Source organism: Megalopta genalis, chromosome 2, assembly GCF_051020955.1.
Source record: "Megalopta genalis isolate 19385.01 chromosome 2, iyMegGena1_principal, whole genome shotgun sequence".
NCBI lineage: Eukaryota > Metazoa > Arthropoda > Insecta > Hymenoptera > Halictidae > Megalopta > Megalopta genalis.
Window position 1 is genome coordinate 42,252,335 of NC_135014.1, and position 27,752 is coordinate 42,280,086.

A 27,752-nucleotide genomic window follows, 5' to 3' on the forward strand; every position below is an offset into this window, starting at 1 on the left:
TTTACACTCTGTAGCGTTCAACTTTTATTCTAAACTTTCTTTTCTTCATATGGCTGTAACATCTCCTGTATATAATGTGAGAGAATTGTTCAAAAAAGCTGCACATTTGAAACAGAACCAACTGAAAAGTTACGTAACGTTTCCGAACCTCGGTTAAAATAGCTTCGACCACGTGAAACCGGTGGAAGAGTAAAACGGTCTCTTCAACCATAGATACGGAAAACATTTACGGTGCCCATTCTATGCAACAAGATCGGTTTTGTCAACGTTTGTAGACAACGTTGGCCAACGCTATCTTCTTTTATCAGCCGAGCTGACTCCGGTACACATTCGGGCATCAGCGTTTCGCCGAGCAGGGTTCGATCACACGTTCGTTCAGCAGCTTTCTCGAAAGATATCCCTAAAACGCCGCCGTCAAATAGTATTCTGTATCAGGGAAACTGTAGAATAAGAAACCCGATAAATTCGCTTAGGCCTAAGCGGTGTTCGTGTATCCCTCCGCAAGGTTTCCCTCGGCGTGGCGTCACCGCGGCACCCATTCCGCGCGCGCAATTGCGAGGAGAACAGAATTTATAGCGTTAAGTCGCCGTTATCAGTCCTGTAAAGTGCGAAATAATGCGCACTAAAGATATCAGCATTTGTCAGGGCCTACCACCACGGGCAGATGGGAAACTTAGAAATAAATACAACCGCGACACGTGAAGCGATAGCAACCGGCTGCACCGACGGCCTGCGATTGCCACAGTGAGACACGAAAGTATTCGAACGCCTTTTAAAACGGAATAACTTCTTTAGAATCGGGCCGAGCGTTCGAAATTTTGTTGCGAATTTTGTTGAAAGCGATTAGTTTACAACTCAATGGCTATAAAATTATTTTCAAAAATTGCTATTGGTTGGAATGGCAAAAGAAATGAGAAACTCTTGTTTCGTAACTTTTTTATTTAACCATGTGACGGAAATTTAAAAAAAAATACGTCTTATAGATCCTGGTAACTTATATACATGCCGAAAATTTCATAAAAATCGGTTGATGCAGAGATTGAAAGATGTCAAAAATTTCGAAATTTGTTGCAGTTATCGGTTGAAAGTTGTGAAAAACTGCCGGTCTTGTAATCTTTAATTGCTTGTAGCTCATAACAACGTTAGCCGATTTCGATGAAATTCTCAGTATGCGTATAAGTTACCGAGATCTGTAAGACGTATTTTTTACATTTTCGTTACACGGTTAGATAAAAAAGTTAAAAATATATATATATAATAATAATAAATATATATATTATACCTATCCAACCAATTGTAATTTTTGAAAACAATTTTTTAACCATTGTTTAGTCAATTAATTCCTCTAACATCTCAAAGAAGTTATTCCGTTTTAAAAGGCGTTCGGATACTTTCGTGTATCACTGTATGTGTCAGACCGCTTAAGGCGATATTACTGTCTAAAATGTGTTTATTTATTAAGACTGTGACTTTTTCTTATTTTAATAGTAAGTTGTTTCGTATTGGAATTAATAAAAGCTGTTCTAAACTAAAATAATAGCTGTTCTAAAACAGATGGTCTGCTAGAGTCTGCGATTTCAATCGATCCGCTAATTTTAAACAGCGGGAGGAAAAGTATCTTCATTGGGAACGGTGTAATTCTCACAACGACTAAAATAAAGTAAAAATCTTGATAATTAAAAAGATGAAGGTACATTAAAGATAAAGTTTCGATTTTTAGTACTTTTTCGTCTTCAGTATATTAAAAAGAATAGTTAAACTTAATATTTTAAAAAATTTCTAGTTCAGTCGACAAAGACATGTCTGATGAAGATTCTCTCCTATGAGAATTAAATCTTGAGACATCATGGACGTCAGTTTAAAAAATACACTTACGATAAAAACGCGTTCAAAGTTTTTCATATAAATTTCATAGAAAAGTGTACATTTATGATTAAACTTCTATAACATCAGTATTTTACGAATTGAAGCAAATGATTTTGCACACATATTTTCAAGGTCATACACTTTAACTGTATACTTTTACTGTATGCCAAGTTTCTGGCAACTAATTTCAATTTCCTTATGTTTCTAGAAGGAATACTATAAAAAATATGTTATAAAAAATTGACAAATAAAAAGATAAATGATCATAAGTGTATACTTAGCAGAAAGGTTATTTTCGAGGGTTAAGAAAATTAAATTTTAGAGATCAATGTTTTGAAGTTCTAAACTAATACTCTCTTAACCCTTATAGTAACAACCGGATACCCTTTTGCACATTCTTCTGAAAATATTTTTTGCTCCCGATAAAATATTTCAATGTCCGACTAGACAGTCGTTATTTTGCACATTTCCTATCGATATATGTTTCGAGACTACATTTTATGTTATCAGAGAAATACTAAAATTGGACGATAAAGTTTGATATACGTTTGCTCAATAATCGGTGTAACCTTATAAGAAAGGAAGGTAAGAAGGAGTAGAAATTTTCCAGACAATTAATAAAAATAATATTTTACTGTGGTAATAAATATAAAGTAAATAAAAATGAATGTTCATTTAATTATATAAAAATTATATAAAGTAAGCTGTGCAACGTAGTATAGCTGATCATAGGCTACCCCGGTTATAGAACAACATCGACAATTTTGATTATTGATATACCATGTGAATCGAACCGTGAAAATGTTGATTAACGTCTCTATGAAGCCAGTATTGAAAATCTGTTTCTGTATTTTCCACGAAACTCGGTCCATTATATCGTCGTAACAGTTCCTCCGAGGGGAAAAGGACGGTAGAGTGTTTTCGTGGAACGTTCGAGGACGAGGAGGACGAGTAATCACAGGTGCTGCTAATTATGAGAAATGTACAAGGTGCTAAGCAGCTGCGGATAATGAAACGTGAAATGTTTTCTGCATCTGTTGCAAGGCACAGGAGTTATTTAGGAACTTCTTTCTTTCGTTGATCCTAGGACGTACAATGGTCTGGAAAGCGATACTTTATGGCAAAAACTCAATTTATAGATTTTGATATTTGTACAAAATTTTGTTCTCTCTCAAATAAGGACCCTTTAAAACTTCGACATTCAAAATATTAGATCTTTCGGATAACTTTGCGAATTGCAATTAAATAGTTTAATTATTCCGTACGCGATGCTGAAATGCAAATTTATGCTAAGTTTTCGTATCCGTGAGCAGATATATTTCAATTATTTAATGGCGATATAAGTATATTTTAATCAAGCAATGTATGAAAAATATAAAGTTTGGTACGATACAATTTTTGTACAATCATTACGAAACAGCTTAAAAAATAGTTAACTTCCAAATATTTTCAACCCCTGGCTAAAATTCATAAATCTATTCAATCATTTTCTATAAAAGTCTTGAATTTCAAGTTTAAAATAGAAAACGTGGATCCAGTCATTTGATCGATGACTGATCAAATGATGATAAAATCAAAAGAAGAGTAATCTGGCCTCACAAAATCACTTGAGATTGAAAAATGCAATTTTTCTTGTGAAGTTTTTTATTTAGGAAAATTGACAACACTTCACTTGACTTACGACTATTATTTCTTATATATAAAATTTGTGGACATTAAAATGAACATACTTAGTGCTCTTAAGCGCCATATTGATATTAGAATAAAATGAAATCTTCGTTGAATAAAATTAAATTCTTCTATCAATAACAATAAATAATAAACAATAAAGCTTCGGCTAATTAAATTTCATTCAATTTATTCATCCATATGGAATCACATTAATTTTATCATAATACATACCACCTCTTAAACTAAACAATCATCGCTAAAAATTTCAGTCTTCAATAATTTTGATTATATTTTGCCAACCACATCCTTCGCATAGTACATTCTCACAAAAATAAATATTTTATTTGATATATGAAACGAACATGTGTGTGTGTTACAAACTATATAACAACGCATTAATAAACTGAAACGAGTTTAAAAAGTACAATAGAATGTGTCAGCAGCATACAGAGACTATCTAACAAAATATAGAATGATATGTATCTACATGAAAACAAAAGCGGAGGGTAATCAAATTTGGTCAAACGAAGCTGTATTTCCAAAATAATCATTGCTGAAAGTCGGATACGCGTGCTAATGAATAGGCAGCGAATGAGTTCGCCCATGAATTATCTCGTTTCTACTTCTCGTGAATATTAACGCTGCGTGCGAAACTTTCAACAGCGATTATCGCAACAACAAATTTTATTCTAAGTTCTAAGTTGTTTTCATCTAGATTCACTTCTATTTTTCTAACGAAAAGTTATTAGCATTGTACACCACTTAAAAATCGTTCAGTCTCGAGAAAACTTAATATGCTCGTGCAAAAAGTTATATCAAAAAAATAATTAATGACTTTTCCCTTACCTTTTAAATTTAATTTGGACAGCAGAAAATAATAGAAAAAATTATCGTATTCTAAAAAATACACTGCTCGATCAGAATTATAAATACTAATTGGTACAACATTTGGACCAGTGATTATGAAAATGATGCAAGTCACATATATTTATATTTGATTTCTGAATTTTTAGACTTTTGTATTTGACTGTACTAAAAACTGTTTTCACACAATGGGTTCACGGATTAGCAAAATGTAGGATAATAATAGATCAACTATGTCTTTAAATTTGTCTTTTGTTACAAATCTCTGCATGTAATAATTACGCAATTGTAAATGAAAAAAATAATTTCTATCTTTTGTTTTTCGATCAAATATGCAAAACTTAAGATTCACCTCCAAGGTTAGTGTCAAATGTATAAGAAACTGTACAGTAATCTCATGAAATCATTACGACAAAAAACAAGTAAGAATCTCAATTTTACACTTGAAACACGCTTCACATTCGATCTTGAAATTACGCCACTATAATAAATGATTTAATTATCGGCCGTACGATTTCGAAGATCATTTAGCAACTCTCCCCTACTACGATTTTCAAATTGCTCCACACAGACAGCATGACCGAATCGAAACAAAGAAAACGTTACATGACAATCGACCGGGTCATCTGTTTTAAAGCCGGCCGAGGGAATATTCGAAATTTATTTCTTCGGTGCGGACCGAACGCAAGACGAGGATAAAAAGTAATGACGGGGGGTACGAAAAAGAAAGATTGTGCAGAGAAAGGAAGGAAGAGAGGAAGAGAGAGAAAAAGATAGAAAGTGAGAGAGAGAGAGAGAGAGAGAGAGAGAGAGAGAGAGAGAGAGAGCGTGAAAGGATCATTGGGCGTGTCCAGACAGATCGAATCGAAAACCCGCTACTTTATTAAGGCGGCGGGGTCAATGCTGAAACACCAGCCACGATAAAGACGGGACATTCCATTTCCTACTCGAACGTAAAGTTGTATGACGCGAGGCTGAACGAAACTTTCACATGCTGGCCCACGACATTTCTACGAACTTTCATATACATAGTGCTCATCGCAATTCTCCTATTCGTGTTACAATTCAAAGGGGCTACGATTTTTACGTTGCTATACAGTTGTAGTCGAATATACAGGGTGATCATTTGAAAACTTTAAATCGACAATTGCGATTGCGTAAATGTTTTAATCCACTATCATATAATGTGATATTCGCAAAGCCCCCTAAGGTGATTTGCTGAATTTTATATTCTTTACTGAAAAAATCTGGGCTTAAAATATAATGTGAAGTAGTGTGAAACTCAGCAATAAGTAGCGACTACACTGTATGTGTACGTATTTGTAGAACAACCTTTTTATAGAGGTTAAAACTGCTTAATATAAAAAAAAATTTTAAATCGAAGTACACTCGAAAACAACACATTGTCAAGGCAAATGTAAAATACAAAAGATACTCGATTTCAAGGAAGAAATATGTACAATTACTTTATCTATTCTTTTTTGTCAATTGCTTTATTTTCAGAGTAACTTCGTTTCTTTAAATGGAAATTTATGTTTTTATTCACAGATTTTTATTCTACGCGGAAGAAAAATAAACTTTTACGATATTGGCTGAGATGTACTCAATCACTGAATTTGTATGTACGTGAGAAAAACGATATGCACAGCTTTATTGGAAAGTTTTAAATGAAATAACAATGTTCATTTCATTGATTAAATGGCTTTCTAAATTGAATCGTTGAAGTTGCTGAACTGGTGGTATCAAATTAAGCACCATAACAATATACACATGAGTATCAACGAGTTGCGTATCTTTCGATGTCATTATAATAAAAGTTTGAGTTCTCAGAGCTGATTCTTAGTCGGGCGTCTTCGATGCTTTTTAATTTAGTTTTTAGTTTATTTTATGTTTTCGTTCTTTATTTTTGGTTCGACTTTTTTGGAGTTCATTACATTTAAAAACGAGATCGACTAGCTAAATGAAAACGGTACCTCAAAAAAGAAAGGTGTTGTGTTGTAAAATATTATATCGCTTACAACAGACGTACAGAAAAAGTATTATCTCACAAGAACGTTCTAAAAGCTTCATATCCCAGAACTGCCCCAGAACTTCCTATCGCTTTCGATACGCACAATGCGAATACAGAACGGTTTCGTAGTTGAACAAGCGGCGCGGCTGAATAAGTGAAAGTTAAGTAAGCGATCAAATAATAAATGTTGCCTAATAATATTGGCCCCACACCTTAATAAAAAAAACCTTCGACGCAACCTAAAATTTACGACGATAGAACCGAACTGAACGCTTCAATCTCGAACACAAGAAGGAACTTTCGTCGTTAATTGTTTTGCTTGCAACTTGCCTGAAATCGTTCAACATTTTCCCTTGTTTTTGTTTCCCCAACCTGAAACCAACGTCAGAAATATTACCTGCCCCGCTTATATGAATCAGCAGGCATAGTATTTCGCAAACCATGTCGTTTTAGCAACGAAACCGAGATCAGTTAACAAATTTAGGGTAATAGTACCTAATCTGAGACCTCCATTTTTTAAAGCGTAATTTTCGATTATTATTATTATTATTATTTAGTAATTGTTCATCAGACATCAGTCTATAACAATTTGCCAAGATATTCTTGGCTGTTACAATATTAAATTCAACTAGTTTATTGTTGATCGACCGCTTAATGATAAATGTGAATTATGTGTGACAGTTAATTGTGAACTTGATATAAATGTTAATTGGCGAGTATTGCGTGAATGAACGTTTAGAGAAAATGTAGTTATAAATGAGAGAAGAAGAAATTTGAATGCGTATGAATTTTTTATCGATTGTGGTAATTGACATTAAAAGATGCTATTTTCTATTTGTTAAATGTTAAAAGTTAATTATTATGTAAATTAAATTATTAATCGAACAGGTTACATTTGTGTCAGAGTGTATTCTTATATTTACGTCTTAACCTAAGTTTTCTATAAAACATTGTATTTTACCCTATTCAGTAAGTATAAAGGATCGTGTTTTAAGGCTATTTACAACAAAATAATAAATTCTTTTGATATGGCCAGTATCATAATAAGATAATACAAATGAGATAAAATTATTTATAATAATTTTCGATTAAAAATATTTTTATCAAAAGCAAATATTACAATGTGTTAAAAAATACTTTACAAAATACTGAATATTTTTTCGGGCTCCAATTTTCGCTGGCCGATCGGTTTATAATTCACAACGACGAGACAAGAAGTTCCACAAGGGCGACAGAATCGCTGGAGAAAAATATTAAGGTCGGCAAAAGGAAAATGTGAAGTCCGCGCGGATTCGACGATGCTCTCAGAGAGGAACACGAATTTATGCTCGACCAATGATTATACGACACCAGTTCCGTGATTCCTGAATGGTAGGTCTCGGCTATCTACTTCCGGTGCCAATCAAACACCGTGATCTACATAATTTGTTTAGCATCGGCTATAAATCATTACTCGGAGTGACGGCTTATCTCCAGCTCAAATGATTCAGTATAATTCGCGTTGCTCTATTTCTGTGTATATTAAGCGGATTAAAGCTCGGGCGATCTCACAACAGTGGAGAAAAGATCTGACAAGTCGTTTATTAAACATTCGTCGGTTATTTGTTTCTTAGTACCATTTGATTCGATCGGACAAACAAATGTAACAGTTGCGATTAACTTTCATTCTCTATAAAAATTTTCTACGAAAATAAACAAATTTGGATTATTGGCTAAATGAAAGTTTTTTAACCTAGTTGTCGATATGACGTTAAATATGCATAAAAAAAAAGAAAAAAATTCGATCACTGAACAATTATTTTTTGTACAGACAAATATTATTTAGCCCATAAACATATTTTTTATGGCAAGGATAAAGTAGGTAACTGCGATTAATTGTTATTATTTTAACTGTCTTCTAATATATTAAAAGTTTATAAAGTAAAGATCTGTAGTCTAGTCACATTTAGTTCAGTGGTGATATAATAAACGTTTAATGAAACAGAGTATTGCATAATTATTAGACTGTGGATCTATATGCAAAACAAAAATTTTCGTCGTCTCTCATGTCAAGCAGAAATTAATTAAAAACGTATTTTTAATTATGTTAATAGAGTGAACGCGATACTGCAGTACTTTAAAATTCTTCTTTCGTCTAATAATTAGTCAAATAAACTTGTTTAGCAGCTTGAGATAATAAAAGTATTACAAAAATAATGAAACTAATACATGTAATAGCAAAAATAGTAATATGAATGTGATCTAACAACAAAAAAGAGTATGCAGAGACTGCAAACAAAGTTTCAAATCGCAAATCTTGATTATTTAAACTGCCATTAGCCTTTGGCATATCAAAGATCAATACACATTGGATTAATGGAGTCCGTTTTCTCAGTGGTACAGTCATCGATCATTTCGACAAATAGATCAAAATAACTATCGACAGCGCGCATATTAAATACATTCACTTATGCCAGCGCGCTGGGGAGCAAATTGTTAAGATAGTTAATACCGACGTTCGAAATAAAAAGTAAAATCAAATTTTCTTAGAAGATTTATATTCTGCTAGTTAATACGTTAATTACCAGCGTCACAAATCAGTGACTATATTGATTTTGTGTGCTTCACGAAAGGAAAATCAAACTTATTTCGTGGATATTATTATTACTAAACTGCAGATTTTATGCATTTATTGAAAAAATTAATTAAAAAAATACAGAATAGTGAAAATATTGAAAGAATTTAAGAACACTGTTACATTATTTTCAATCGATTAAAAGTATTAAAACAAGAAATATATTTTCATTTAGCTTTAGTTTTAGCTTTTAGTCGATTAAAAGTATTAAAACAAGAAATATATTTTCATTTAGCTTTAGTTTACAATTGCTGAACAAAAATTTTATTTTACACAAAAATTCGCTATCCAATTATTATTATAGCAGGATACGTCGAAAATTTGTATTACATTTTTGTAGACAATGTGCTGAATTTAATATAATGAATGAAATAATAAATACCGGATGATCCAGTAAGAAGTAGCACTTGAATACCTCTGTTATATTTAGAAACATGACGAGAGAAACTTTATTAACAGAACTTTAGATTTTCATATAGAAAAGTATTGACCTACAATCAGTGTAAAAAGTATTCGAAACCTCCATTTCCCATCCGTTCATCGTTCATCTCGTTCATCCAGATTTCCTTATCTCATTTAGAAAAAGAACAGAAAAAGTATCAAAAATCTAGAAAACATTTACAGGGATGATTACAATCTGAGCGAAAAGATATTCATCGGATACCATAAAAAATTGATAGCTAGAATACTAAAATTAGTTAAAGAAGTTTGAAGAGCACGCGGCGGATACATTGACGAAAAGAAAATTTAATTGTGTTTTGTTATTATTGATAACATATTACATATGTCATTTTTAAAATATATTCTCTAATATAGTTCAAATTAAATACAAAAGTCCTAATAATGTTCATCAATGATTTCATAACTTTTTTTATATAATTATTTTAATTAAGGAAGTGTCCACGTACTTGTGGACGAGAGTGTATGTTGAAAAATGATTAGTTTAGAACAAAATTGGGCATTATTCAGATTGTTTCCAATAAATATTTGTCTAAAATAATTATCCGAATTCATCATAAATTATTTTCTATCTATTTATTCGAATAATTCATTATTCGTATTATTTTTTATTCGAATAATTCTTTATTCGTATTATTTTTTATTCGAATAATTCGGAAAACCTTTATCCCAATAATTCGAAATATGGTATAAGTGAACTATGAAAAAACACTTTATATTCCGTCATTTGTATTCAAATCATTTACTTTCCGTATGAATTCCTATTATGAATTCCTATACGAATAAAATCTTGTTCGAATGAATTCTTATTCGAATGAGACTTTATTCGGATAAATTTTTATACAAATACATTTTTATTCGATCAAATATTTATTCGATAGTGTTGAATCAAACTTTATTTGTCAGTCTTTATCTTTTATCTGTCATCCGAATAAAACCAACTCTGGATTCAAAGATATCTTAACTTTACTAACTGAAATACTATCAGTAAAGTCACTTCTTATCTCAAAAAATAAAAGGTATTCGAGTATTAATTTTTACTGGCCCACCGTACTTAACTATGAAAACTATTAACTCTGACAGCGAACGAGTTAGAACGACTCAAGGTTTGGACAAATTCGTTAAAAAACAATACACTGACTTTCTCAGGTCAAGAATCAGCGATTGTACAAATTGTAAAGCGACAAGAATAAATTGTGCCCTTCGTGGACTCTCTGAAGTGAAAATAATGAGGGTACTGCAATAATTAGCCGCTGATACGAAAATCGTCGACCGTGTCACAAATGTTACGAAAGTCTGAAATTCGTTTTAAAGGCATCTGCCGATGTGGAACCTTACGGAACACCTGCTATAGGGAAGCCTGATTTATAACCTGCGCCCCCAGAAAACTCATTTTCTTCCCTTCGGCCGACCCTTTTAATGCTCCGAGGCCATATCCAAGAAATCTTCTTGGTTCGCAAGGGACGCAAAATTTCTTCAGACCTCCGAAAAATATTTCGAAATTAAGGTACACGTATGTACTCTGAAACGATTGTTTGATTTCAATATATTTGCCCTTTGAACTCGAAAAATTTTCTCAGGTCGGGTACCAACAAATCTAACTTATTTATTCATAAAATAGTGCTAACGTTCCAAATCAAATATAAAGTGATAGAATATTGGAAATAATTATTTTATTTAAACAGAATTTTACGTAAGATTGTATTGATACAGATCATACAAAACAAAAATTTTTAATTTTGTAAATTCCGTTATTGCGAGCATTACATCTCAAATGTTCAATTATTTCTTGTAGAAAAGTGTTCGTAGCCTCAGATGAAAGTTATTCAGTTTTATTTTTCAATTATAAAATTCTCGTCGTGTCTTTACCGTAATTATTTATGACAAGCTATCAACAAATACAATAAAATTGAATTGAGGAAAATTCTTGTGTATGAATACTTTTGTGAACTAGTGCATATCGTAACTAGACTACAGATTTTATGAATTTATGATAAATATGATGGAGAAAATATTGAACTGCGTAAACATTCGAAAATTTTAAGAATGTTGCTGCATTCGAAAAATTGACTAAAATTATTGATAAAAGGAATACATTTTCGTTTCATTTGCATTAAACACAATTTAACTTAGAAAATTTGTATGCATTCGTGACACCTGTAGGTTTGTAAAATACAAGAAAACTTTCATATTGATAAGTCCTAATTGCGTTATAGTTCTATGTTCACTATAAAGAAACATTCTAATTGATGCAAGAGAAATTGTTTACTTCTTCAAATATTTATAAAACAATGAATAGGCGTGAGAAAGTGAAAATAAAGTGCTTCAGAAATATATGAAAACCGAGAAGAAGCTAAAAAACACACAAGATGGAAAGACAGATTAATTATACAATAATTAAGAAATAAATAATGCTGCATTATGACAAGACAGCTAAAATGTAAAAATAATACACAACATTGTAAATTAATTTTAGAATTCGATTTAACATGTTGATTGCCACAAAGCGTTGTCTTCAAAAATTATGAAATCCTAAAATCTTAAAATCTAAAATCTCGCGTGTTCTAATCGAACACAGTAATTACTCCTTAAGTCCTTCCAAATCCTACAAATTAGAATGAAAGATTTTAATTCACATTGGAAACAATGTAGGAAGAATCGTGTGACCCAAATATAATCAAGTGACAGTCATCAAGTTATCACCCAATTTCTAAAAATGCTGCTCCAAATCCGACAACGATATACAGTTGATAACAGCGTGCATATTACAATTCAAGTTAATAAATTCAGTTCGTAAAAGAATTCCATCTAGAAATGAGAAGAAAATTTAGTTTCCCATAATCTGGTAGCCAGTTTTTTAGGTCGACTACTTCAATGGGAGCCGAAATTGAAGGGTCTGTTTTATGACACGGCTATGTATGTATCACTCCCTTCGTGGATATTCCAAACAAATACAAGAAATAAGAAGGGATAAACACGCGAGAACGGGGACCGTTAGGAATAACAAAGCCTACGAAAAAGTAGCGCTGGATCGGTGTAGAGGCGGGAAGAAGTCGCACGATGCAAGTGAAATTAATGAAATGGCTCGCTTCCGGAAGAACACGCCCGTCGGGCGCCAGGAAGTCGTGACACGGTCCTGTCGGTCCACGTGGTGCACGCACGGCCATTCATACACGTGCGCGACGCTACGGTGAATCGTTGTCTGGAGCGTTTATTATGGATTTTTTTCTCTTGTTGAATTTTACTGGCACACATTTGTGAAACTTTCCGAAATTGTTTGTATACAGTCGTTCCATACATGGAATTTTCTATTTTACAAAATATCAATATATACACGGTTGTAATTTCATAAAAACGAACAACAATAAACCTGGACACACTCGTTTTTCAGCACGTTTACTGATTGTTACAATTAGTTGTTTCTTCGAATAATTTGAATAATTTGAAAATAGTGTAACAATATTATTAATTTGTTTTCATGTCTTCGCAATTTTGTCTTTTAGCTATTCATTTTTGACGAAGTGTATAAAATCCGCAGGCTAGTTGTAATAAATAATTGTTGTAATTATTTATGAATGAAGCAATTGAGAAATTGGTGATGTTTAAAATAGGTTCCAGTGTAAAAGTAATTAATTTTTTAATCGATGTTGTGCGTGAAATTAGTGTAAAAGTTTGGGTATTATATTTTTAATAAATTAATAAAATATTAATGTCAACGTATACATGCTAGAATAAGAATATTATGATATAAAATACACCATTATGTGTCAGAAACTAGTTTTTTTCGTCTTTCATAGATCAAACATAATAATTTCCTTCATAACTAATTACTACAGTAAAAACTTCCTCGAAAGTGGAAGAATAAAATTTGAAGTTCATTAAATAAACTTTTAAAACTCATACTTCGACTGATTTATTTTTTACGTTACCTTAAATATGGTTAAAAACTGACTCATTATACAGAAGGTTGATCTAGTTGATGCATTGCCACAGTGGGCCAACACTTGTCCATCAAAAAATGCATAAAATTGAATACAAAAGTGGTTCGTGAATGCACGAGCTATCCAAACCTACTCACGTGAATTGTGTTACGCTGTACATTACGATCATGCTAAAACATGCTACCAAAGGCATAAATATGTAAATAAGAAACGGTCAGTTCAATCGACGACCAGACAAGGATAACCATTTTTACAGGAAGTTGCTTCCGAGTCTTCAAATAGGGCATACGTGATCCAAATAATTTATTAAAGTATTCAATTTCTGAAATAACATGACCGGATGGAGGAAGATGTATCATGAAACGGCTATAAAATAAATTTCTTTCGTATCGGAACATTAGTTCACCATAAAAATTTGTTCCGTTCTTCGAATTTAATTATGTTCGTATATTTTATTTATTTGGACAGATCATATACAAAATAACCAAACACTTGAAGTCTTGAAAAATACTATCACAATTTGCAACTAGTAAAGTGGTTAAGAAAACAAATTAATGCCTATATTCAGATACTGTTCTTTGCAATTGATACAGACAATCTCATTGGCTGTTTATTAAAATTATATTATTATGTTGTTGGTATATCAATGCAAATTACAATTAGTGTTCCAATATGTTTTCTTGAATTGTTGAATTTATATTGCATTGCTTCTTTGAAGGAAATGATAGCCGGGCAATATGACAAAAATATTATCTAAATTGATTGAACGGTTTAATATTATTACTATATTGATAATATCTGATCGATGTTTCAAAATAGGTATATTTAAGATATTAATAATAATGTATGCTTGCATGCTTGTAACAAAAATGAAAAACTGTAGCAGAATTTTATAAATACTGATGTAACATTTTCAACTTACTAAAGTTGTTGAAGAAAGATAAAAATCCTTACGTAATTCTAAAAACCAATGAAGAATGTTATATCAGAATATTATAATAACAGTATGCTTTTTCTCTTAACAATAAAACTACCAAGGGTGGTCAAAATTATAATCATTATAATCATTACCAATAATAATCTAATACTAATAATACTACTAATATTAATCATACTTATAATCGTTACTAATTCTTAATACATTTTTTTTTAAATTTTCTGCGATTTTTCTAAAATATGTAAATATTATTATGTAAAGCAGTTTCCTTCTTTCTTTTCTTTTCGTTGTAAAATTTTATTATGTATACCGAGATTAATCATTTTGACCACTACGGAACGTAGTTTGTTCAATTTTTTCATTCTTCCTTTACTTTCTTCGTATTGTTACTTGACCGTAACAATATATTCGCTTGTTTATAAAAACATATGACGCTTGTATACAAGGTGTCCCAAAAATGTCTCGTAATCCGGAAATTGGAGGTTCCTGAGGTCATTTGAAGTAACCTTTTGCTTAGCGAAAATGTATTCCGCGGCTTTGTTTACGAGTTATTAATGAAAAACAGTGACCAATGAGAGGCGAGCTGGGCTAGCGCAAGGCACCGAGTCAACGAGCGGTCGAAATTCAGTTCTCCTCATTGGTTCGGCCGCCTTGCGCTAGTTGATCTCGCCTCTCATTGGTCACTGTTTTTTGTTAATAACTCGTAAACAAAGCCGCGGATTGCATTTTCGCTAAGGAAAAAATTACTTCAAATACCTCAGAAACCCCCATTTCCAGATTATGAGACATTTTTGAGATACCCTATATACAATCGATATTCTTCTGTTATCGATGCTCTTGCATCGCAAAGAATATATCGCATTTAGTCAGAAAGAAACACTTACAAAACAAAAATATTATTTTGTGCCATAATATTATTAGAAAATTGGAATTCCTTTTCTTTCGTGATTTGCAAAAAAATTCCCACAAAATTATTTGGAAACTATGGGAAAATTTTCACGAAGCAACAAATTATTGGACATAATAAATAATTTGATAAAAAGTTATCCGACTATGGTGAAAGTGATCTAATAGTGAAAATGAGCATCCACCATTCTACAATGAAAGTAGCAGTGAGTTAGTCGATATTGACAGTAAAGATGAAAGATTTCGACGTTTGCATAAAAAAAGAAAAGTCAATGATCAACTTAATCAAAATAATCAATTTTCGGTCAAAAAATAGGAAAAGATATAAAAACGCATGAAATACTATGTATTTTCTTAAATGGCTTGTTAATTTAAAAAACAAGCCGCTCTTATCCCTCTGATAGGTATACATCAATGGTCTGTAAATCTATTAATAACTTTATTCATTTAAAAATAATATTATATAATTATAATAACACTAATATTATATAATTACATGTTTTCGACATTTTTACTTTTTTGTGTTTCACATTACGATTTCTCTCATAAATGATCTGCTGTTTAATTATCACTTTAGCCTTATCTTTAATCTTAAGACGATTAAATTATGTTATTTAACAACCATCTTGAAAGCGACAGCTTTTCAAACTATTATTATCTTAATAAATTCTGATTCTATACTAAGTTTATTTTCACCACTGAAAATGTTTATCAAGTTTAGTGAAAAGTTCAGTTCCGTTATGCATAATACCTTTTCAAAGAGCTTTCAGCTCAAAGAACTTTCCAAAGAAACCGAGCGCAACGGAATTTTTGTATGCACCGGCAATCAATAGAAGCCGACTTCCTATTATGCAGAAAATACGTTCCACTTTCGCGAAGGATTCACGAGAGCAACAATTACACAAACGATCCCTACGGCCTTGAAAGGATCTATGAAAGCGGGACTATATTTCCTAGTCGGATGAAATCTCGCCGGAAGAAAGACGAGCCTAACACCTGGCGCTTGCTTGACCTAACTTAACCTGATTCAAATGTTTTATTGGGATCCGCATCTTTTCACAAAAGAAAGCGTTCACGGAGGCCCTACGCAACGGAAAAAGGTTCGTCGCCGACAGCTGCCTCCGGTGGCCATATTGTGAAAGCGGAGAGGCTTGTCCGAAAACGCACCTACCCTGCCCTAATTGACCATTGTCGATCATGCCGAGCGCTCGAGGTGTTCTCGTGTCGAGATAAAAATCAAGAACCACGGCCAAATAATTATCCTACGGAAATCTCGATCATTTTGAATGCACTTGTTCTCGCGTTGTATGATTGCATCAATTACAATTTCCTTGTTTTTCACGCAATTTGCCCAACGATTTATCTTTTGTGATCTTCTCAATTAAATGTACATGCTTGAAGCTATACAAATTTAGAGATAAAGATACGCAATCGCAAATTGAAAGAATGCGTGTAAACAAAAATTTGGAAATATAGATATAGAGCTGAAGTATGAATAAAGATATAGAGTTGAAGAATGAAAGAATATGTATTGATAAAAAATTTAGAAGTATAGATTTAGATTTAAAGAATTAAAAAATGTATATCAATGAAAATTTAGAAATACAGATTTAGATCTAAAAACTGAAAGAATGTATTGGGTTGGCAACTAAGTAATTGCCGATTTCAGTTATAGATGTCTCTCACTCCCATTTTTATGATATCCGTAAATGTTGTATTATAAAATTATTATTATTATTATTATCATGTTATTTTTTATTATCCGTGAATGTTAGCAACTGGACAAATTGAATGCAGCGGTCAAGGAAAAGCGACCAGAATTGGTCAATCGTAAAGGTGTCATTTTCCACCAGAACAATGCTAGGCCGCACACGTCTTTGTCCATTCGGCAAAAATTGATGGATATTGGTTGGGAATTGATGTTACACCCACCATATAGTCCTGATCTCGCGCCATCGGATTACCACTTATTTCGATCCCTGGACAACTCCCTTCGTAGTAAAACTTTTAAGATGATGACGCTGTAAAATCTCGCTTAACTCAGTTTTTGGCCGAAAAGGATCAGACTTTCTACGAGTGCGGAATTTTGAAGTTGTCAGAGAGATGGCAAAAGGTCATCGAACAAAATAGAAAATACATTACAGATTAAACTTCATTCCAAGTAAAAAAAAATTTTTATTTCATTGAACAAATCGGTAATTATTTAGTTGCCAACCCAATATATTAATAAAAACGTATAGGTAACTGAGAATTTTAATACTGTAATGAATTAATAAATCTGAAAATAACAACAACTATGTTTTCACTCAATAAGTACAGTACAGAAACGTATACTTGCAGCAAATAATTTAATATTTACACATGGAAAACCATCGATGTGAATGAATTTTCGTTATTCCTAAAGAGTGGTAGCAATGAAGTATAATTATTAGCAATGGCGTTAGCAAATCCTATTATTTTTCATTTACATCAATTGTTGCCGGAAAACTCTGTTCTCCCTTTCTCCAATTGATAATTCAAATAGAGAAGTTTAATACAATTACCCAGAGCTCGAATGACAAGTAACTTTCATGCGTTTATACATATAGTAAATTAAGTATAAATATTATATCACCTCGATAGATAAAGAGAAATATTTGAGAGAGAAACGTAATGACAACATTTATGGCTTTAGCACGGTTTAATACAGCAAGGTCGGGTCTATGTGTGTTATTAAAATAGTCTCTTTGCACGAAGTCAACAAGTCAGGGTTTGAAAAACATTAGTGAAAAAATACGCGGCCTCGGATAGCAATTTATGACTGACGGTTTCACACAATTGCTCGTAGCACTGCGGATCATAAAAACAATTTGTATATTTAAGAAATAGAGAAACTACGATTACCGTTTCTTACGGTACGGTATACAATGCTCTCTTAACGTCAGCAGTAAAATAAGATATCAAATATACGAAAGATAACGAGACAATGCAAAAGTTTAAACAATGTTCTTTCAAGTGTCTGACTATTTTTTATTTAAGTACGAGGCATCTTCACATCTTCGGTCATTATCATACACGGTGGATTAGCAATCGATCGCGTTGACGGTATCATTATACATATATTTTTAATATTGATTTAACGTTTCACAAGATCTTGATTTACCAATCGATCACCAGACGTCACGTATGGATAAGATAACATTCCAAACTCTCTCCTCGAATTATTAAATCATTGCTTCAAGACAATTCACGATACCTTATCATAAATTACCGTGTGCCGAGGTTGTCTGTCATTGGCTTGTCAATTTTTGGATGAACTGTTACTTGGCGACCAACGTAATTCTTACGAAGGAAAACCCGTGGAAATGGATTGGAATAAAATTGAATGTTTTACGGTTTTTATAATTGAATTATTAATCTGATGATGAATTTAAAAAACATTAATAAACACTTTTCAAGTTCAGACACGAGATTTTATCATTATTATTACTTCATTTGAGAGGTGTCAATGTGAATCAACCGTGCGTTAGTTTTTTTTTTTTTTTATCTGTACATGAAAATAATTTCTCTGTAGAGTGTATTTTACTATTTGATCATCAAATAAAAGTTTTTCTTACATGCGACACCGTACTATAAAAATTGTTTTCCATAACGTCTTTTTGAAAGAATATTTGGTGTAAGAGAAATTTCAAGAACAAACATAGTGATGTAAATAAATTCTTGTAAGCAGTCTGTTCACGATCTCTTATGCCCTATACTTTTCTTGTTATTTTAGAAACAATTCAATTTTAATCCAAATAAAATGTGCCCAAGCTTGTTCAACACAATAGATAATAAAAGTTTATCACTAGACTGCGGATTTTTATGCAAAATAAAAATTGTTAACACTAATTACAAGATATACGAGCTATGTTCAACAGCATTTTTTAATTTTTTAAGTGCTGATTACAATTTTCTACGTGATCAACTTATTTTTGTCATAATTCACGGTCTAGTTATCACTAGATACTAAGCGCAAGACTTATTCTTATGCAAAATAATTTCATGCACCAAACTGAAATTCATAGATTAGATAACAGATAACGAATAAAAATTTATTCGTAGAATTCATTCCAAAAATGTATTCGAAATGTTCGAATAAAACTTTATTCTAATTGCGCCCAGCTCTGTTAGGATTAAATTAGAAATTAATTTTCTTTTTTACTACGCTTCACGAATTGAAAATAATTCAACAACAATTTCAAATGCATATCATTTCGTTACTATCTCACGTTACCCGAATTAATAATCGTCATAAATGCATATAATCCGCAATCTACTTCCATCACACGAATTCATGCAATTGCTGTTACTTACCGAATGATCTTTCTCCTGTTGTTAGGGTGTAACCTCTTCGCCATTTCAGGATCGATCTCCATCAGTTTCTTGAAAAGATTCTCGTTGCTCTCCTTGCTGTTCCGATCCAATTCGATTTTCAGTTTCTTATTATCGCCGTCGTTGTACGCGTTTTCCATGCACAAATTAACCGACGAGTTGGCAACCATTTCCGAATTAGCAATCAGAATCTTCCAGAGAAGAGCCTCGATGTAATAATTGGTTCCACCGACAATGATCGGAAGCTTTTCCCTGACTAGTAGGTCGTCTATCTAAATTGGTCAAAGCAGATGCATATTCGAGGGAGGCTCAAGGCGACGTGGCACAGAATCAGAGGTCGTTGTTAAAGACCGTGTCTAATTATTAGTTTCATGGTCTTGCGGGTGGGGCCATGCCGCTTCGTTCTAAGAATTCATTTTACGAAGCGTTCCGAGGAAGGAATCGATTCGGATCAAACGAAATCGTGCGGCAATGGACCAGAAGCGAGACGAACGTAGGCTGGCATAGACTAATCGTATTGTACAAGAAAAATCATAAGCAGCGATTTTATAACAGGTTATTTACATGTCAGAGAACCTATCGCGACGGTATGCAATTGATATTAATAGTTCGTTCATAATTATCGCGTTCACGTTGACTTTCGTTTTAATAATATCGAGCAGCTCGATCAAATCTAACTCGCATCAAAAATTAATCTTGATCAGCTGTTATAGATGACTGGTTTAACGTGTGTAATTTCAACAAAAGTAGGTCTGTGCGAAACGAGAAATGTGGAGAAATTACAATGGGTAAGGTCATATCCCGGAATTGCAACACAGTAAAGTCGTGAATTAGGGGGTCTATGGTGTCCACCATGTGATGCGGTGCCATTGCCCTTTCTTCTTTCGTTACTTTGGCGGTGATGATGTCCAGGCCCTTGTACAACTGCGAGAAAACAAACAGAAAAATACCGTATAATAATCGCTAAAAGATTGAGCATATAATTCACTGTTTCATAGTTTAACGTAAATAACTTTTCATACGAAAGAATAAATCATTTTGTAGAAAACTAATTACTCTAACTGATTTCTATCATAGAGTATTTTATAATTACAATCTACAACCAAATAACTGTATCTGTCTATTAACATTTCTCTCATTGTAACGCATTTCAGCTCAATTTTACTTGAAATAACAATTATATTATAATATAAGATAAAATAATTACTACGTCTAAACTAGTACACCGGCGACTATTTCCAAAATAATGCCACCAATTTGCTATATTAATAACGCATTAAACGACGCGTATTAGAAATTCCACTAATTAAACCATAAACAACTAACTAAGACGTTATTAAAACACTAGGTTTTGTTTCATTAATTTGCGAGCAGTTAAATTTAATTGTATCCCTCAAAAGAAAAATCCAACGACTTGATAGTAATGAAAACGCTATTAGAAAATCGATAAAATGAAATTGAACTTTTATCCCCGTTTACTAACTATGTATACATATAATACGTCTGTGCAAAAAAGCGGGCATTTCCATAATTTATTTAATAATGTAACAAGCGTGTGATTTTTTCGAATCACATTTTTCATTCTCACGCTTTATTTATGGTAATCATTTCCTTTGTTGCGAAATTCTTAGTACGCAGTGATTGACAACGCATTCAAGATGCGCCTACCATTGCAAGTCAGGCATTTGGCCAACGATAATGCTGCAAAACATCGGTCGCCGACGACCTAACGATCGACGATCAGTATGTTTTTCTAGTTCCCAGTCGTTAATCCTGCGAGCACCGTATTCAATTATACAAGACGTTGCACAGTGGTATAGTAGAGACTCCTTTATCCGAACATTCATCTTTACAATGTTCTGGTATTGAAACGTTCTATTGTATATCATTGTATTATACAAATGCATTATCAACCAATAGAGAAATTTAATAAAATTTTTAAATAATAGAATGTTTTCGTACCAGGATGTTACAAAAATAAACCTTCGGGGATAAGAGTTTTGAAAATAACTTTCTTAAAATTCCACCAAACAACTTGAATTTGTTTTTGATCGTTAAAAGAATTAATTTGCTAGACAATGAGATAAAGAAATTTTGTAAAAATCGGTAGGAAAGGCTGAAAAAAAGTACAAAAATTAAGTTTCTTAACTTCTTTATTCAAATATCCAATATTATCCAATAATTTAGCATTGCTTTTTGTCTGAATATGCATTATAATATTAGGTACAACTGTATTAAGTATAACTATAAATATAATTTATACTATAAGCATTAAAATTGTTTTGACTGTAAATATAGTTCTATTCTTAAAATGACGTTTTTTATTTCAAACAATATTTATAATTGATTATGCGGTTTATTATTACGTTGATTCTGATCATATATTGTTTATAATCGATCATATTCTTTAATATTATTTCGACGATTAGCGTTCGCTGTTCGCCCGCTTACTATGTTCCCAACCACGCTGCACTTAGGTGTTATCATAATTATCATAATTAATTACAGAAATGGTTTACAATTAAGACCATTATATTAAATTGTATATTCTAATTAGTAAGTTATAAGAAATGAAATAAAGAATAAGTTAAAAGCAAAGGCTATATCGGGTGTCTGACTTTTCTTCGAATTTTCTTTGAACTTCTGATAACATGTACAAGTTCAGCAACTCGAAAATCTATAGATTTTCATTAAAATCGTACGAAACTATGAATCGTGGCGAGCTTCTTGATAGAAAGTACGCCAGTGCGCACCGGATTTTGGAATCGCCGTAGGAAAATAGGGATCGTTTCCACTGATTGTAGAACGAGAGGTCGAAGATGTAGAAAGTTGAATCAGGAAATATCAGACGCCGCGGCGTGCTAGTTATAAGCGTTATCCAGCCCCCATTCTGTCAAGCCGTTTCATTCTAACCCTTGATAAGTGTCACTGCCAGTCGAGGAAGTTAACGAAACGAAATCGCAGGAAGCGGTTAACATTATTTTTCTTATCTTTCGATGAGGAGACTTTTGACATTCTTGTGGCCGGTAGCGATCGCTTTCTACAATGTTCCTACCATAGCACAGCGAAAAAGTAGTACTATCAGTGAAATGGATAAACTCATTTCGCCGCGAAACGTTGAATATTTTCGATGATATAATCGGAGCAATGAAATTCTCATTCCATTTCAATGACTGCTATCGGCTGCATACTTGAGGACATTACATAACACCTAAGTGCAGCGTGGTTGGGAACATTGTAAGCGGGCGAACAGCGAACGCTAATCGTCGAACTTTTAATTTAGGGGAAATCAACCACTTGTTCGTTTTTAACACTTTACTTGCCGACAGTTCACTGTTCTTTTATTAAAGTCGAAATTCAACAGTTAGAAATACTTTAAATAATGATTCAAAAGTGACAAGAATTTCTTTTGAAGTTTTCTTTCAAGATTTCTTTTTTAATTAGAAAATTATATGATGAATACGCGAAAGGAGACAATTTTTGTTTCTTGTAGGTCTTCATTTGCACTAAACTCTCTCATGATACGAATTTTCATATAACAAGATTTCTCGATTTCACGATTTCATGTAACACAACCCGTCATATATTGGGTCGGCAACTAAGTAATTGCCGATTTGTTCAATGAAATAAAAAATTTTTTTTTACTTGGAATGAAGTTTAATCTGTAATGTATTTTCTATTTTGTTCGATGGCCTTTTGCCATCTCTCTGACAACTTGAAAATTCCGCGCTCGTAGAAAGTGTGATCCTTTTCGACCAAAAACTGAGTTAAGTGAGATTTTACAGCGTCATCATGATTAAAAGTTTTATCACGAAGAGAGTTGTCCAGGAATCGAAATAAGTGGTAATCCGATGACGCGAGATTAGGACTATATGGTGGGTATAACATCAATTCCCAACCAATATCCATCAATTTTTGCCGAGTGGATAAAGACGTGTGCGGCCTAGCATTGTCCTGGTGGAAAATGACACCTTTACGATTGACCAATTCTGGTCGCTTTTCCTTGACCGCTGCATTCAATTTGTCCAGTTGCTAACATTCACGGATAATAAAAAATAACATAATAATAATAATAATCATAATTTTATAATATAACATTTACGGATATCATAAAAATGGGAGTGAGATACATCTATAACTGAAATCGGCAATTACTTAGTTGCCAACCCAATAATAAAATTGTAATATGTAAAAATGAACAGGTCATTCCACTGGAACGAAGACGTTGGCTTATAAGTTTGGACGATTCGAACGGCGACTAACGATCCACACTACAAAAGCGTTTTCGGTTTGGTTCAACTAATTATAATTACTTTGTTAAATTATTTCTTTATTGAATTTATATGGAACAAAATGTTCCGATCATACAGCAGAAAAGAGTTGGGCATTACTCGGATTATTTCAAATAAATATTTATTTAAGATAATTATCCGAATTCCTTTTAGTCAAATATTTTTTTCGAATAATTCATTATTCGTCATGAATTATTCAATCTATTTAATAACTCTTTAGTTTTCACATTTTTCCATGAATTTTGCTTCTGACGTACGTCTTACAATATTTATAATAATGCAAAAATCATAATTGTCAAAAGGAAAGTGCAAATTTTTTAATGTGCTAGAACATTGTGATTTATAATTTAGTTGTCAATACATGATTCTACAAAACAGAGCTTTTCGATAACGATCGTCGTCTCTCGACGACAATTCTTGTCGATCTGAACGAAAACTTGCGCGTGGAGTGTGTATACAAGATGTGAATCTGGGAGAATTTAAAATTAATTTTTATATTGCTAAAACGAACTATTAACTCGATGTTTAAATTACATGGCCCGCGGAGATGTTAATCTGGGATATCTGTATCCTGTATCTCGAATCCACAAACTTCCTCCAGCCACATTGATCACTTTCGCAATTAACGAAGTTTACCAGACGCAATAATTAATCTCCAGACACGAACGAAATAATTTATTCGCGAAAAAAAGACAGGTTGCAACACGCACGAAATGGTATAGCAGGTACATATATGTATTCTCGCGTTCAAGGGTCTCTAATGTTTTCGGGAAATGTAATTAAGAACGTTGATTCTCGGTGAAAAAAATCTGAAAGTTAGAATAAATTGATTGACAACGTTCTTCGTTCAAAGTGAGTGTATAGAAATAAATTTTTTCACAGAAGACTGCTCGTGTTATAGCAGATCGTTGAATTCACCTTGGCACGAAATGCAATAATACGAAGTAAACAATATGCAATGCCGTTAAAAAATTGAAGGTAACCACGATTTTTTATCGAAGAAATAACAATCCTTTGAAATTCGACATGTTATCGTGTAAACGACTTTTGCTGGAAACATGTTCTTGTGAGATTAACACAAAATTTACTTATTTTGGGGAGAACTGTTCTTTTGACGGACAATTCGAATGGCTGTGAATCGCAAAAATCTTGCACTTTATATTACTGATGTTCCGTTAAGTTGCGCTATCACTGAACGAACAAACAGGTTTTCAGCGTTACGGTTCGCGCTGAGGTAACTTGAATGGCCGCGTCTTCAACCTTAATTAACCTTTTTTTATCAACGTCTCACTGAACGATTCGCTTTAGAATCCCTTCGAACAGAAACACGAACGAAAGTTCCATTCAAAGACCACTGACGCCAGAATTGCAAAATGATAACACGTCCCACAGCTATAGAAACTTCGATAATTATTTGATCGCATCGTTGCTTATTCATTTTTACGCTATATGTGATCTGATCTTTGTTCTGAATTTTGTTAAAAACAAGCTGTACAACGGAAACGTAAGAATGTGAACATAGTTTTGATAAGCTTATCGTAATCTAACATTTCATATGGCTAGTCTAATTATGATTACTGATAACTAGAATCTTTACGCAAATTACCATTTTCATTAATTCTTTTATAAAAATCTTAAAAAGGAAAGGAGATTTCTGATAGCAACTAGAACATTATTCCTTGTAATGAATAGAATAATAATGTAATTAATTTTTATTCTATACATGTTTACTTGCATTTGAAACAAATTACGTGTGCCATAAATGCATAATAATCTGCGGTCTACTGACAATTAGATTGCGCATTTTATGCCTTTATAAAAAAAAACATAAAAACATCAGAAGGATATGAGAATGTGTTCACATCATTTTTAAAGAAATAAATGATTTGGAGGCGTGAACAATTTTTATGCAACTTCCATATCTTGCAACTGTTGCAGAAAGTTTTTATTTTACACAAAGTTGTAAGGGACGGATTTTGTGACAATCAAAGAGAGATACAGGCAGAAAGCTGAGCAAGTAAAAATCTTAATCGTATACGGCCACATTTTTAAACAATCCTTAATACATTATATAAAATTTTCCACTTAACTTCAATTTCTTGAGCGTTTTTTACATATGAAGTTACGAAAATACGTAAAATTATCGACGTTTTCTCAAATAAGACAATAAATATTTATTATCGTTGCATGATAGTCAAAATCAAGGTCAATCTAGTGACCTATGGTATCGTAACCTTTAAGTGACTTCAAAAGTAAGGAATGAAGTAACCGCGATATGCCCATAAATTAGCGAAGAAGATCTACTATAATAAGCAATTCTCTCGACATTGATTAATTAATCGAAAGTTATGATTCCGAGAGTTTGCTAACTGATAAACTAAATCAACTTAATGAGAAAAGCGTATCACATAAAACACGTGTAATATACTTTTGCATATGATCTGAAAGTATGTATAAATATACATATATGTGGAGTGTAAAAGAATATGAAATTAATAAGTCATTGTTATAATTTCCTAATTAGATAGCAAGTTTTTATCTGCAAATAATTTTTGCGTTCGTACTTCACAAAAACATGCGTTTACGTGAAGTGAATTTTTTCGTATTCAAGGTCACACGAGGGTCACGATACGTTATTATTGAACTGGTCTTGATATTCACTATCGCTCGATGCTGATAAAAAGATACGCACCCATGTGAAGAAAAAACATTCACACTCTTTTTTTTATTATTTTTGTAGAAATATCAAAAGAAAACGCGATTTGATTCCAGGGGCCAAATATCATGAGAAATAAATTTTGCCGAGGTTTTTTTTTTATTACTTTTGTAAAAATATCAGAGGAGAACACGATTTGATTCCAGAGGCCAAATATCATGAGAAATAAATTAAGAGAGATATCTACCATGCTCTTAAGTTTAATAAAAGAAGCGCCTTTTGTATTCCATTTTTTTTAGATCTGTCTACAAAAAACTGAATTTGCATGAACATTCTAAAATTAAGCGCAATTTGAAAATTTAAATGACGAATGAAAAACAGGGCTTGAATTTGACTATAAACTTTTATAAACATAACTTACTTCGCGCGTAAACTTTTCACTTCTGAATTATTTCTTTTTCTGAAATTTTTCAATTTGCTTAACATCATTTAAGGAACTGGAAACAGGATAAATACATATAGATGGGTAAACAAGTTGTGATTTTTAAACGATAAATTTCTTTGGAAGTATTTTAACTTTTTCAAGGAAGTACTTCAACTTTTCAATGGAGTCATGGTGTCTTACTATGTATACGGCAAGATTTCAAAGGTTGTTGATGTTATCTGTTATATCTTAATGCTTCAATTATTGCGTACGTTGTGGCAATAAAAATTGGTGTTGGATTGGGAAGGATTTCTTTTAATATTTAATTGTCAACTATAATAGCATATCCTACTCTTGAGTCTGATTTATATGCGTCGGTGAAGATTCGAATGTAGTGAAAGCATTTGTTGCTTGCTATACAAAAAGGAATCATGGGAGGCCTACGTATCAACGATCACTGCACAAACCACACCTACTAAACAGATTTGGCAAAAAACACATATAAATGGAAGCCGTTCATATCATAAAATCCAATCCTTGAGCCTGAAAACAAAAATGTACTGTTCATACAGAAATGCATGGAATAAAAGTTTCAGTGGATTTAAAACTGTTTTCTTAGAACAGAAAAGTTCAAAGTCAGAAAATAACTGTTCCATCGGAACCGATGAAATTTTGTTTGATTCGTGCCCTGATAAAAAGGCCGCCTTTAAAAACGAGGAAAGCGAAACAAAGTGATTTGTAACGTAGCAAAGTAAGTT

General features: G+C 32.5%; 1 protein-coding gene across 1 annotated transcript in view; it reads right to left on the reverse strand.

Moving 5' to 3' along the window:
* Window positions 1-27,752, reverse strand: part of LOC117219431 (tRNA dimethylallyltransferase) — a 199,861-nt gene that overhangs the window by 125,820 nt on the left and 46,289 nt on the right. Inside the window, exons 2-3 of the mRNA XM_033468595.2 lie at window positions 20,406-20,546; window positions 19,605-19,894 (exon numbers count right to left, since the gene is read on the reverse strand). Of these exons, the coding sequence (XP_033324486.2) occupies window positions 19,605-19,894; window positions 20,406-20,546 (431 nt within the window). The remainder of the gene's footprint in view (window positions 1-19,604; window positions 19,895-20,405; window positions 20,547-27,752) is intronic.